Here is a 14,734-nt window from a genome sequence, read left to right as displayed (position 1 = left end):
ACACAAAATGCTGGAGTAACTCAGCGGGACACGCGACATCTATGGATGGAAGGAATGGGTGACGTTTTGGGTCGAGACCCCTCTTACATAGAAACATAGAAACATAGAAAACATAGAAAATATGTGCATGAGTAGGCCATTCGGCCCTTCGAGCCTGCATCGCCATTCAATATGATCATGTATCCTTAAACTACAGACAGGAAGATGCTGCCTGTCCCACTGAGTAACTCCAGCATGTTGTGTCTATCTTCACGTTACATAGTAATAGGAATAAGAATATTGAAAGGCTTGGATAGAGTAAACATAGAAAAATAGGTGCAGTCGGCCATTCGGCCCAGCACCGACATTCAATATGATCATGGCTGATCATCTAAAATCAAGAACCAAGAACAATTCCTGTTTTCCCTCCATATCCCTTGATTCATTTAGCTCGAAATACTAAATCTAACTCTTGAGTAGGTGTGAAAAGGATGTTTTCACCAGTGTGAGTCTCGGAATTGAGGTTATGGCCTCATAATTAAAGGCAGTTCCTTTAGGTAGGAGATGCGGAGGAATTTATTTAGTCAGAGGATCAGAGGGTGGTGAATCTGTGGCATTTTATGCCACAGAAGGCTGTGGAGGCCAAGTCAATGGTTATTTTTAAGGCAGAGATAGATATATTTTTTATTAGTACGGCTGTTATGGGGAGAAGGCAGGCGAATTGGGTTAGGGGGGAGAGATAGATCAGCCATGATTGAATGGCGTAGTTTGTAGTTTGTTTGGTTGTTTGTTTGTTTGTTTGTCTTTTTGCACAAAGTCCGCGAGCATTGCCACTTTTCATTTCACTGCACATCTCGTATGTGTATGTGACAAATAAACTTGACCTGACTTGAATAGACTTGATGGGTTGAATGGCTTAATCCTGTTCCCACACCATGAAAAATAATGATGAAAGTTTCCGTACAATTAATAGAAACGCCCGCTGTGCGCAGTCTGGTTGGTTGGAGGGTGGGCAATGGGCGGGTACTCCCTCCATCCTATTGGTGCAGCCTGCACGCCAATCATTCACGCAATGGGATGCCGCGCATGCGCGCTTGCGGCTGGCGTCTGGCGAGAAGTGACGCAACAGGTAGGCGAGCGTAACTGCGCCGCCTGACAAACTGCGGAAACATCAGCAGCTTCGGCAATTTCAGGTACGAAACGGCCACAGTACGTCTCCAAACTTTGCGCCCTGACCCCTACTTGAGATGGTAACTATTTCATCCGTTAACCGTCGCCGCCAAACTCCTCTTTTTGCCGTTTCGCACCGGAAAAGCTGCAGACTCAGCGGTTGACAACCGACAGCGCGTGCGCAGCGTGAGAAACAGGGAGCGTCCCTCAATGAAGAGGAACAGGGAGCGTCACTCAATGAAGTGGAACAGGGAGCGTCACTCAATGAAGTGGAATAGGGAGCGTGTCTGCGTCAAATAAACTGGAGACAGACAAAAAATGCTGCAGTTACTCAGCGGGGCAGGCAGCATGGCTGGAGAGAAGGAATGGGTGACCTTTCGGGTCGAGACCCTTCAGACTGAGAGTCAGGGGAAAGAGAAAAGAGAGAGAGTGACGGTGATGCAGAGAGATATAGAACTAATGAATGAAAGGTATGCAAAAAAGTAACGATGAAAAAGGAAACAGGCCCTTGCTAGCTGTTTGTTAGGTGAGACCGGCAACCTGTTGCGACTTGGGTGGGGGAGGGATGGAGAGAAGGAGTGCATGGGTTACTTGAAGTTAGAGAAATCAATATTCATCAGTCTGAAGAAGGGTCTCGACCCGAAATGTCACTCGTTCCTTCTGCAAACATGTTGCCTGGTCCTCTGGGTTACTCCAGTATTTTGTGTCTACAATATTAATACCACTGGGTTGTAAGCTGCCCAAGCGAAATATGAGATGCTTGTTCTCCAATACTAGAGATGGCCAATGATAGCAGTGTCTGTATCTTGCATTTAATTTTATTTATTTTCTTTATACTTGGGTCAGGCTTCATTCAGTTACACATGCCCATGCCAACTATCATCTAACCTAATCCCAATTGCCAACACTTGATCAATAGCCTTCTTGTCTTATTGATTCAAGCACTTGTTTACTTAAGGAGAAACAAGAAACTGCAGATGCTGGAATCTTAAGCAAAACACAAAGTGCTGGAGTAACTCATCGGGTCAGACCGTGTCATTGGAGGATCACCATTCGTCATGGGATCTCCCACTAAGACGTTTTCTACCTGGGTCATCGTAAGCATCGCAGGGCACTAAAACCCTCAGGCTACTCTGCCATTCAACTGGCCTCAACAACTCTTTGAGCCGTACAATGTGAAAACGGGCCCTTCGGCCCAATTTTCCCACAACGACCAACATGCCCCATCTACCCTTGCCCCACCTGCCTGCATTTGGGTAACATCAGACAGAGCAATAGTGGTAGGTGACGCTTTAATTATTGTGCAGATAGGAGGTTTTATGGCAGCAGTCGAGACTCCAAGATGGTGTGCTGCCTCCCTGGTGCCAAGGCGCAGGATGTCTCGGCTGCATGATAATCTCAAGGGGCAGAGTGAGCCGGAAGTCATTGTGCATGTTGGCCCAAATGACATAAGTAGGAAAAGGAATGAGGTATTGCAAAATGAGTATAGGGAGTTAGGTAAAAGGCAACAAAGCCAGGGTACTGATCTCTGGATTGCTTCCAGTGCCACATGCTATTGAGGATAGGAGCAGGAAGATAGGGAAGATGTATGTGTGGCTGAGTAGCTGGTGCAGGGGGCAGGGATTCATATTTCAGGACCATTAGGCTATCTTCTGGGTCTGAGTTTACCTGTACAAGAGGGTTGGGGTGCATTGTAACTGGAGAGGAACCAATATCCTGGCATCAGGTTTACTAGTGCTACACGGATTGGTTTAAACTGAATTGGCAGTGGGTGCGATCCTAAGCAGGACCATGGCTGGTTAGAGGTTGGATGTCAGTATGGATGGTTAGAGCATCCTGATAGGTAGGGAGCAAGGAAGGTCTGTTGGTTTGAATTGGACTTACTTTAATGCGAGAGGCCTGCGGGGGCAGGCAGATGAACCTGGGACATGGATAGGAGCATGCGACCGGGATGTTGCAGCCATTACAGAAACCTGGTGAAGAGAGGGACAGGGCTTGTAGCTCAATGATCTGGGGTACATATGCTACAGGAGAGGGAGAGAGAGAAGGTGATGTTGCTTTATTGAATGAAGATCTCACGGCAGTGGGCAAGATGACATTACTGATGGCTCGTCCAGTGAGGCGATATGGGTGGAACATAGAAATAAGAACGGGATGATCACCCTGTATGGAGTATACTACAAGCTCGCAAATAGTCAACGGGGAGAGGAAGAAGAGAACAAGAAGAGTAAATAAACCAGGAGATTGCAGGCAGCTGCAGGATAAACAAAGTTGTCATAGTTGGGGATTTTAACTTTCCCAATATTGACTGGAAACATCATATTTGTCAACTGTGTTGAGGAAAGTTTCATTAGGTAATATGTAGAGGGTCCTACACCGAAGAACTCTCTCTGCATATTGGCCTCCATCAGTCAGAATATTGAATATAGAAGTTAGGTCATTGGTGAGGCCACATTCGAGCATTTTGTTCAGTTTTGGTCACCCTGTTGTGGGAAAGTTGTTACATTGGAAAAGAGAGTTACACAGGAAATAATTATGAAGACAAGATTTACGAGGATGTTGCCAGGACTCGAGGGCCTGTGCTATAGGGAGATGTTAAGTAGGCTGGGACTTTATTCCTTGGAGCACAGGAGGATGTGGTAATCTTGTAGAGGTGTATAAAATCATAAGAGGAATAGATCTGGTAAATGGATCAAGAACCGGAGAATGGAGGGTCTTGACCGGAACCGTCACCCATTCCTTCTATCCAGATATGCTGCCTGTCCTGCTGAGTTATTCCAGCGTTTTGTGTCCTTCTTCGGAAGAACCAGCTTATGTTTAAGGTAAGGGGGGGGGGAAACAGTTAATAGAAACCTGAGGGGCAACTTTTTTTTACACAAAGGGTGGTAGGTAAATGGAATGGTCTGCTGAAGGAGGAGGTTGAGGCTGGTACTATTTCAACATTTATAAAACATTTGGACAATTACATGGATAGGATAGGGTTAGTGGGATATGGACTAAACACCGGCAGTTGGGACTAGTGTTGGTCGACATGGACACGTTGGGCCAAAAGGCCTGTGTCCACATTGAATGACTCTGTGGCTTTTTTAACACTTGTTTTACTAGTTGTTACAGTATTAAGAATTTGCAAATGGTACAATTGGACCACATCAAAATCTGACTGTCACTGTACTTACTAGGATCTGGCTATCTCTAAGCAGAAGAGGAGAATATTGATCACTTCTACCAATGGAAAACGTTTTGAATGTAAGGATGCCTAAGGTACACGAACTGTACCAGGAGAGACCCAGTTCACAGACTTTGGAAACAGATTTAACCAGATGAACAAATGCTCCATTCACAGTGAAGAGGAACTATGCACTGATTCCGTATTTGGAGGAAGCTTCCATTCATTCTCAAATCTGGAAAGGCAGAAAGGCATTTGGATGATGGAGAAACTGTGTAAATGTGGGGACTGTGGGAAGGGGTTCAGTTATCCGTCCCAGTTGGAAACCCATCAGCGAACGCACACCAAGGAAAGGCCGTTCATGTGCTCTGCTTGTGGTAAGGGCTTCACTCAGTCGACCCACTTGGAGACACACGTCCTCGCCCACACTGGGGAGAGACCATTCACTTGCTCCGTGTGCGGGAAACAGTTCACTCGCTCGTCCAACCTGTTGAGGCACCAGCGGGTTCACACCGGGGAAAGGCCGTTCATCTGCTCCTTGTGTGGGAAGAGATTTACTCAAATGTCCAGTCTCCAGAAACACCAGCTCGTTCACTCTGAGGAGAGAACTTTTACTTGCCCTAACTGCGAGAAAAGCTTTAAAAGCTCCGAGGTTCTGCTGAGGCACCAGCGTATCCATACAGGGGAGAGGCCGTTCATCTGTAACGTGTGCGGGAAGGGATTCACTCAGTCAACCCACCTTCAGATACATGGGCGAGTTCACACTGGAGAGAGGCCGTTCAGGTGCTCGATTTGTGGAAAGGGATTCACTTGTTCATCCAACCTCCTGACGCACCAGAGAGCTCACACCGGGGAGAGGCCTTTCAGCTGCTCTGTGTGCGGGAATGGATTCACACAGCTCTCCCACCTGCATTCGCATCACCAGCGAGTTCACACTGGCGAGAGAACATTTCATTGCTCCAAGTGCCAGGACAGTTTCAAAAACTCGGGAGACCTGATGAGTCACCAGCTTGTTCATTCGGGGGAGAAGCTGTTCACCTGTTCTGTCTGTGGGAAGAGATTCAGTCACTCGTCCAACCTGCTGAGGCACCAGCGGATTCATCCTGGGAAGATACCTCTGTCCTGCTCAGTGTGTGGGAAGGGATTCACTCATTTGTCACGTTTGCTGTCACACCAGCAGTTTCACAAGTGATTGTATGGTGTCGATTTTGCTGTTGATCATATCTCAAGCCGATCATTCCATCATTGTGAGTTTGATTCTGTTAATAATGTCAGCACACCCCATCCTCAGATTACAAACACCTGACTTAAGGACACTTCTACATATAAACGAGATCCTATAATGTTATTAACTTCAAAAGTATGATATATGTTCACTGCTACGAATGGCAGAGTTACTTCTCTCAGCCCGTCCGTCTCTACTCTTAGTAATGTTCTTTATAATCAGTGTGATGTCCTTTTGATGCCGTGCATTACAATAATGTGGAGGCACAACAATCATATTGAGCGATTTTTGTGTATTAACCAACTTGTGGACAAAATCAGTTTCTGGACAGAGCATTGAATTCTTTAATTTTAGGTGACGACATAATCCTCTCCCTTCTTCCCCCATAAAATACCCCTCCCTTGTATATGTCCCACCTCAACTCGCACATATTTCTCCCCTCCCCCTCCCTTTCACCTACGTTCCTTGCTCCAGCTTCACGATTCTCTTCAATCTCTTTATCTCGCACCTTCTATCTTTTCATCTCTGGTCTTTGTCCAACCATCTGCCTTTTGAAAAACCCTCCTCACCTGTGTCAACATATTACCTTATGTAATAACAAGGATCTGCAGATACTGGTTTATACCAATGAAAGAAACAAAATGCTGGAGTAACTCAGTGGGTCAGGCAACATCCTTCGTTGGGTGATGATTCGGATCGGGACTTTTCTTGAACCCTGACCCAAAACATCACCTATCCGTGATGCTACTTGAGAGATGCTGCCTGGTCCACTGAAATGCTACAATATTTTTGTGTTAACCTATTACCTGCCAGGCTCTGTCCTGCCCTTCTCTCTTCCAGCTTTCTTTTGTCTGAGGAAGGTTGTTGACCAGAAACATCACCCATTCCTTCTCTCCAGAGATGCGGCTTGTCCCGCTGAGTTACTCCAGCTTTTTGTGTCTATCTTCTTTTCCTCCCACCTTCCTCTACTTCAAACAATCTGAAGAAGGGTCCTGACCTGTAATGTCACCTGTCCATGTTATTCAGCGATGCTACCCGACCCGCTGTGTTCATAAGATCATAAGACATAGGAGCAGCATGAGGCCATTTGGTCCATCGAGTCTGCTCTGTCATTCGATCACGGCGGATCAATTTTCCACTCTCAACACAATTCTCCTCCCTTCTCCCCATGACCTTTGACACATCTATCTATCTCTCTCTATCTATATCTCTATATCTCTATCTCTCTTCTTGTTTGTCTGTCTGTCTGTGAGATCAAGGAACAACGCCAAAACGGTACAAAATAGCACAAAAATGCTTGCAGAATCTTACTCACCTTTTTCCCGTGGTCGTTAGTATCAAGTTTCTTCACATTTGATGTTATATTTCACAAGTTATTGATATTTAAAGATTTAAAAAAGCCAACTTTGAAAATAATAACTGCCTGTGAGTGGGAGACTTTTCCACCAGATTATGTCACAATGGCATCTCACAGTCGTCCAATCACAATGAGATCTCATTTACATAAGCTGCCGTGAAGTTTCCGAAAACCAAAAATGACATCACAATGTGATCTCTGCTGCCAATACAGAAGCGATGAGAGTTGACGGAGTGGGGGATGGGGGGGGGAGAAGAAATATTATTTAAACATTGCCTTTGGTGGGGGAGTGTGAAAGGAGAGAGGAAAGGGAGCGAGTGACTGAGGGTAGGGAAAAGCAGAGGGAGGAAGAGGTGACAGAGAGATAATGGGATCAGCAGCTTCAAGGGGAGTAAGGAGAGAGTGAGAGATTTTGCCCCCCCCCCCATATGGGAAGGATTGATTGGCTTAAGGGAGCGCCGAGGCCGACCCAAAAGTCGAGTGCCTGGTCCCGTAAACTTACGCTGCACTCCCTCAATAGCAAGAATGTCCTTCCTCAAATTTGGAGACTAAAACTGCACACAATACTCCAGGTGTGGTCTCACTAGGGCCCTGTATAACTGCAGAAGGACCTATTTGCTCCTATACTCAACTCCTCTTGTTATGAAGACCAACATGCCATTTGCTTTCTTCACTGCCTGCTGTATGCTCACTGCCTGCTGTATGCTCACTTTCAGTGACTGATGAACAAGGACTCCCAGATATTGTTGTACCTTCTCTTTTTCCTTCTCTCCAGAGATGCTGCAGCATTTTGTGTCTATCTTCGGTTTAAACCAGCATCCACAGTTCCTTCCAACACATTATGTCTGATTAGAACTTGTTCATTACCCGCGGATGGCCTGTATCTCAAATTAGTTGCGCTTTTAAATCAGGTGTGGTCTATGCCTTGAAATTGAAAAGCTAAACAATATCAATCTTTAAAGTGAATACTTACAGATGTTTTTTTTTTACAGTCAGGACCTGATTAATAATCCAAATGAAATTCAGTGTTCAGTATGGATTTGGTTATCCTTCCCAGCTGGAAAAACATCAGCGTAAGCACACCAACCAGAGGTCATTTACTTGCTCCATGTGTGTGAAGGGTCCATTCGGTCAACTCACCCCCAGAGATGCATGTCCTTGCATGTACTGTGGAGACACCACTCACTCGTTTTGTATGCAAGGAAAAAATCACTCCCATCATCCAAGCCATTGAGATACAAGCTCACACTGGAAAAAGGCTATTCACCTGTTGCTTTTGTGGAACGATATTGTAAATAATATGGATATTTTTAATCATGTACCTGAAGACATCAATGCCAAATTTTCTGTTTAGATTTCTGCAAAAACACAACCTAATAAAGATTTCCTTCTTTAAAATACATGGAATTGTGATTAATACTTAAAGGTTTCTGCCGGCATAGTCAGTTGGAGACCATCTTTACAGCCCTTATCAATCCAAGAAACTTAAAAGCAATCTGTACCGTAAATTCAATATTTCAGCTTATATTTTTTAATATTTACTGATTGATATTTACTGAAATGATTCAAAGGGCAACAAAGGTTACAGGGAGAAGGCAGGGGAATGGGATTGGTCACAAATTATAAATCAGAATGAATGGAGAATTCCGAGCAGCAACTTTGGTTGGTAAAGAAGTCAGCATTTTATATTTCAGTGATGGACATGTTACAGTTCCACATGTCAGGTAACTAAGGTGACTCCAATCATGAGGGGAATAGATAGGGTAAGTGCACAGTCTTTTTTCCGGGATAGGTGAATCAAGAATCATAGGCCTTAGATTTAAGGTGAGAGTGGAAAGATTTACTAGGAACCTGAGGGGCAACATTTTCACTCAGAGGGTGGCAGGCATATGGAATGAGCTGTCAGAGGAGGGAGTTGCGCCAGGTACAATAACAACATTCAAAATTCATTTGGGCAATTACATGGATTGGAAAGGCTCGAAGCGATATGGGTGGGTAAATACGACTAGATTAGATGGGACATCCTGGGGGGCATAGATCATTAGGGCTGAAGGGCCTGTTTCCATGCTGTATGACTACTTCAGATGTGTGGGCTGCCTTTTTGAGGTAATCTGAAAAGTGCAGTTATTTTGCATCCCAGCGCCCTGCAACCACCAGGCTATGTACTGCACTGTGCAATCAATTCGTTCTGCTTGGTGGCGCAGCGGTAGAGTTGCTGTCTCACAGCGCTTGCAGTACCGGAGTCCCGGGTACAAACCTGACTACAGGCGCTGTCTACGTTCTCGCCGTGACCGCGTGGGTATACTCCGGGATATTTTGTTTCCTCCCACATTCCAAAATCGTAGATGTTTGTAGGTTAATTGGGTTGGTATAAGTAAATTGTCCCTAGTAGTGTGTGTGTGTGTGTAGGATAGTGTTAGTGCGCGGGGATCGCTGGTAGGTGCGGTCTCGGTGGGCCGATGGGCCTGTTTCCACGCTGTATCTATAAACTAAACTCTGTGTAGGAAGGAACTGCATAGAAACATAGAAAGTAGGTACAGGAGTAGGCCATTCGGCCCTTCGAGCCATTCAATATGATCATGGCTGATCATCCAGAATCAGTACCCTGTTCCTGTTTTCTCCCCATATCCCTTGATTCTGTTAGCCCTAAGAGCTATATCTAACTCTGAATACATCAAGTGAATTGGCCTCCACTGCCTTCTGTGGAAGAGAATTCCACAGATTCACAACTCTCTGGGTGAAAAGGTTTTTCCTCATCTCAGTCCTAAATGGCCAAACCCTTATTCTTAAACTGTAACCCCTGGTTCTGGACTCCTCCAACATCGGGAACATTTTTCCTGCATCTCGCCTGTCCTATCCCTTAATAATTGTATATGTTTCTGGAAGATCCGCACTCATCCTTCTAAATTCCAGTGAATATAAGCCCAGTTGATCCATTCTTGCATCATATGTCAGTCCGGCCATCCCGGTAATTAACTCCCTCAATAGCAAGAATGTCCTTCCTCAAATGAGGAGTCCAAAACTTCACACAATACCCCAGGTGCAGTCTCACCAGGGCACTGTGCAACTGCAGTATGACCTCCTGCCTCCTATACTCAAACCCTCTCGCTACGAGGATACTGCAGATGCTGGTTTACACCAAACATAAACACGAAATCATGGAGTAACTCAGTAACCCGCTGAGTTACTCCAGCATTTTGTGTTTATCTTGAACTAAAGGGTGGTGAATCTGTGGAATTCAGAAGGCTGTGGAAGTCAGTGGATATATTTAAGGCAGAGATAGATAGATTATTGATTAGTACGGGTGTCAGAGGTTATGGGGAGAAGGCATGACATGGGGTTAGGAGGGAGAGATAGCTCTACCCCTATCTTATGATCTTGTGCAATTCTCCACTGGACCTGAGCGCACGTCGCTCACAGGGGACACGTCGCTCACAGGGGAGGGTGGGCGGGCGGAGGCGGCGACAAGCTGACGCAGGAGATAAGAGCGGGGTTTGTAATCTCCGGGGATGCTGTCACTTCCCCAAAACACCAAGCGCAGCTCGGCGGCCGCACATAAAACTCAGTCTTTGCCTCCGCTTCCCGATGTGAAACGAGAACAAAATCTCCATCCACGCCCGCCGCGACTTTCCTTCCACTCTATCCCCGAATCGCTGCGAACGGATCACCAGAAAGGGCCGGAGAGACCATCGGCGCAGGCGCGGGATGAACCTCACTTCAGGGAGCATCAATAAATCAGGGAGCGACCCCAAATCAGGGACTGTCTCTAAATCAGAGAGCGTCTTCAATTCAGAAACTCTAAATCAGGGAGCGTCCTTAAATCAGACTAAATCAGGGTGCGTCCCCAAATCAGGGATTCTCTAAATCAGGGAGCGTCCCCAAATCAGGGATTGTCTCTAAACCAGAGAGCGTCTTCAATTCGAAAACTCTAAATCAGGGAGCGTCCTTAAATCAGACTAAATTAGGGAGCGTCTCCAAATCAGGGCGTGTACCCAAATCATAGAATCACTAAATCAGGGAGCGTCCCCAAATCAGAGACTGTCTCTAAATCAGCGAGCGTCTCCGAATCAGTAACTGTCTAAATCAGCGAGTGTCCTTCAAAAAGGGAAGAGACGGAGACTAAGACTCTGCCTCCATCACAGTGAGGATGTGCTTGGTGAACTCACTGTGGTGGATGTTTAATTTGTGTTTAATTTGTGTTTATTGTATGTTTTATTTTTATTGGTTCTGTGTATGACTACAAGCAACATAATTTCGTTCAGACCGAAAGGTCTGAATGACAATAAAGGAATCTAATCTAATCTAATCTAATCATGGACTGTTTCTAAATCGGGGAGCGCTACCAAATCGGGGCCTGTCTCCAAATCAACGACTGCCGCACCAGATCAACGACTGCCCCCATAACAAGGACCTGCAAACCTCTGAACACTCGACTGGATACATTGTGCTTTGATAAGGAACAAAAAACGCAAATTAAGTGCTGGTAAATGAGATATTATGGGTACAATTATCGTCAGCATGGACCGCGATGGGCCAAAAATCCTATTTCTAATCTTATTAAGAATCACAATAACTATATTTAGCTGCCAAAATCGGCCTCTAAGCTCTTCATTGAACGATGTTTGGGTTTGGGATTTGAGGTGACTGTACGGAGTTTGTACGTTCTACCTGTGATCTCTTCGCTTTTGTCTAGGTGCTCCGGTTTCCTCGTACATTCCAAAAACATACAGGTTGAAGGTTAATTGGCTTCTGTAAACATTGTAAATTGTCCCGAGTGTGTCGGATAGTGTCAGTGTACAGGGTGATCGCTGGTCGGCGCAGCGGACCAAAGGACCTGTTTCTGCACTGTATCTCTTAAGTCTAAAGTCATCCTACGCTCTTGTTTTGTAGTCCAGAGAGTGAGTAAATATAGAATATTTTTGTAAGGATATGAATTTCAGTGAAGGGTGGAGGGAGTATGCGTGGGAAGGGGATGTACAGCTTTCCGGGAATCACAGGAAAAAATGTCTCTTGAAAATAAAACTGTCAATTCAAAATTTCTGTCCTGAATTTACAATGATAACTCTGAACTACTTTACAGAGGATGGATGTTTTGCTGATGGGGGACTTGAACCAAACTTCCTATCAATATTTGACTGACATTTATCAAGTACCGACCGCCATTGGTCTTTGATTAAAAGAGAAAAAGTGACTACGTGTGGATGTATCAGTGAGACGGTAGAAGAACTGGTAAACAAACATGACAAGAATGTCACAATATGTTCGCTGTTGAGAATTTGAACCAACTGCACCGCCTCAAAAGTCATCAGAATATCTACAAGAAGAAGAAACTTGGAACCTGAGTCTGTGGTCGGACAAGGCTTCAAGTGATTATCTAACCTGGAGAGTCACAAAGACACTGAGGCGATGGCGAATCCGTGCAAATGTGGGTCCTGTGGGATGGGATTCAGTTTCCCATCCCAGCTGGAAATTCACCAACGGGCTCACACCAAGGAGAGTCCGTTTGTCTGCTCCTTGTGCGGGAAGGGATTCACGTGCTCATCCCGCCTGTTGACACACCAGCGGATTCACACCGGGGGAAAGCCACACACCACCTGCACCGTGCGTGGGAAGGGATTCACCGAGTCGTCCAAGCTAAAGGCGCACCATCAGGTCCACAGCAAGGAGAAAAGTTTTAATTGTTCCAACTGCGAGAAGAGCTTCAAAAGCTCGCAGTACCTGCGGAGGCACCAGCAGGTTCACACCACAGAATCCCTGCTCCGTGTGCGGAAGGGATTCACTCGTTCGTACAACCTCCTGCTGCATGAGCGGGTGGACATTGGGAAAAGGCCGTTCGCCTGTTCCGTGTGCGGGAAGGGATTCAACCAGTTAGCCGGACTGCTGATACACAAACGGGTCCACACCGGGGAGCGACTGTTCTCCTTGTTCCGCGTGCGGGAAGAGATTCATCTCTTCATCGAACCTGCTGGTTCACCAGCGGGTCCACACTGGAGAACGGCCATTCTCCTGCCCCGTGTGCGGGAAAGGATTCATTTGTTCATCCAACCCCCTGGTGCACCGGCGCGTTCACACCAGGGAGAGGCCGTTCCCTGCTCCATCTGTGGGAAGGGATTCACTCAGTTGTCCAATTTACAGACGCACCGGCGAGTTCACAGTTGACGGCTAGGTTTAGATTCTGCCGTGATTTAGAAACATAGAAAATAGGTGCAAGAGTAGGCCATTCGGCCCTTCGAGCCTGCACCACCATTCAATATGATCATGGCTGATCATCCAACTCAGTATCCTGTACCAGCCTTCTCTTCATACCCCCTGATCCCTTTAGCCACAAGGGCCACATCTAACTCCCTCTTAAATATAGCCAATGAACTGGCCTCAACTACCTTCTGTGGCAGAGAGTTCCAGAGATCATTCAGAGAGTTCATCCAGAGAGTTCCAGAGATCATTCAGAGAGTTCATCCAGAGAGTTCCAGAGACTTGATCATTCTGACGGTGGGGTCTAATTCTGTTCATGTCACACTTCAAAATATTTGTATAATTTATTGTTCTTTTAGGAAGATGTTAAAGAAATTGACATTTTAAATAATGTGATTATTTCTATATTTCTCGACAAACTAAGCTGACTGAGGATTTAGGAGATACAAGAAACTGTGAATGCTGGTTTATACAAAAAAGACACAACTACTGGAGTAACTCAGCAGATCAGGCAGCATCATTGGAGAACATAGATAAACAACATTGCAGGTCAGGACCTTTCCACAGACTCTGAAGAAGGGTCCCAACACAAAACGCCACTGGTCCATGTTCTCCAGAGATGCTGCCTGAACCAATGTGTCACTCCAGCATTTTGTGTTTTACTCAAGCTTCCAGTATCTGCAGTTTGTTGTGTCTCCGTTTTCAAATTCTTGCATTTCTTTCCAGTTCCTGAAGAAATATCCATTAGATCGTGAAGATAAATACACGAGCAATAGACCACTGGGTGCCTTGTACCGGGTCCAACATTCATTGACATCATGGCTAAGGATGGACATCATGTGTAGGAATGTGTTAACTTACGGGGTGATCGCTGGTCGTTGTTGACTCGGTGGGGCGAAGGCCCTGTTTCCAAGCTGTATCTCTAAATTCTGAAATGTAAAGTAAATTCTGAAGTATAAAGTTTATGTCCCTGGTCTTGATTCCCCCACTATGCATAAAGGACTGTGCATTTACCCTATCTATGCGCCGCATGATTTTATATTTCTCTATCAGATCACCCCTCATCCTCCTGCGCTCCAAGGAACAAAGTCCTGGCCTGGCCCAACTTCTCCCTGCAGCTCAATCGTTTAGACTTGGCAACATCTTTGTAAATTATTGACTTTGTAAATAGAGGCATTAAATTAAAATCCATCTTGGCAATTTTACCCGAGCACAGGTCATTGTTCCATTGGAGCTTCAATGTCAATTCCAGACCCGAAACGTCGACTATGCCCTTTGCTTCCACAAAAGCTACCTGCCCAACCGAGTTCTTCCAGCACTTGTTTTTTAGCTCCATTTCACAGCATCTGCAGTCTCGTGTCCACGTTATTAACATTCATCGGCACAGGATGTGTCTGTTGACACTGCCTCCATTTTACTGACCAGAAACAGCTCAGTGGCTCCAAGATATTGCAGATTAAATGAAGCAAATTCAATTATAATTTAATAAGGCATCTTACGAGCAGTGAACTTTACCTCAACTCTCCAGCCTCACACACCACAGGAATATGGATCAGATGCAGGCAGAAGAAATTAGTTCAACGTGGTATCATGTTTGTGCATGGTCATTGTGGACCGACGGGCCTGTTCCTGTGTTATATTATTC

At 45.5% G+C, this 14,734-nt stretch overlaps 2 protein-coding genes across 8 annotated transcripts; both read left to right on the top strand.

Moving 5' to 3' along the window:
• Positions 1-1,080: 1,080 nt before the first annotated feature.
• LOC116981548 (gastrula zinc finger protein XlCGF8.2DB-like) lies at positions 1,081-8,297 on the top strand. 7 transcript variants are annotated; one of them, XR_004414228.1, is made up of 3 exons: positions 1,081-1,229; positions 4,264-5,562; positions 7,890-8,297. XR_004414228.1 is itself a non-coding variant. In XM_033034645.1 (2 exons), the coding sequence occupies exon 2, from the start codon at positions 4,470-4,472 to the stop codon at positions 5,505-5,507; it is 1,038 nt and encodes a 345-aa protein (XP_032890536.1). In that variant the 5' UTR covers positions 1,081-1,172; positions 4,329-4,469; the 3' UTR covers positions 5,508-6,830. The 7 variants fall into 7 exon arrangements, 6 of the variants coding, with proteins under 6 accessions (XP_032890536.1, XP_032890535.1, XP_032890534.1 ...); XM_033034645.1 differs by lacking the exon at positions 7,890-8,297 and having other exon boundaries at positions 1,081-1,172; positions 4,329-6,830; XM_033034644.1 differs by lacking the exon at positions 7,890-8,297 and having other exon boundaries at positions 1,081-1,172; positions 4,264-6,830.
• A 3,618-nt stretch (positions 8,298-11,915) lies between these two features.
• LOC116981571 (zinc finger protein 35-like) lies at positions 11,916-13,074 on the top strand. Its single transcript, XM_033034685.1, has one exon. The coding sequence runs from the start codon at positions 12,304-12,306 to the stop codon at positions 13,054-13,056; it is 753 nt and encodes a 250-aa protein (XP_032890576.1). The 5' UTR covers positions 11,916-12,303; the 3' UTR covers positions 13,057-13,074.
• The last annotated feature ends 1,660 nt before the right edge of the window (positions 13,075-14,734 follow it).

The sequence above is a fragment of the Amblyraja radiata genome, chromosome 15, assembly GCF_010909765.2.
Source record: "Amblyraja radiata isolate CabotCenter1 chromosome 15, sAmbRad1.1.pri, whole genome shotgun sequence".
Classification (NCBI taxonomy): Eukaryota; Metazoa; Chordata; class Chondrichthyes; order Rajiformes; family Rajidae; genus Amblyraja; species Amblyraja radiata.
Note: the sequence above shows the minus strand (reverse complement) of the source record. Positions and strands in the feature narration are given on the sequence as shown.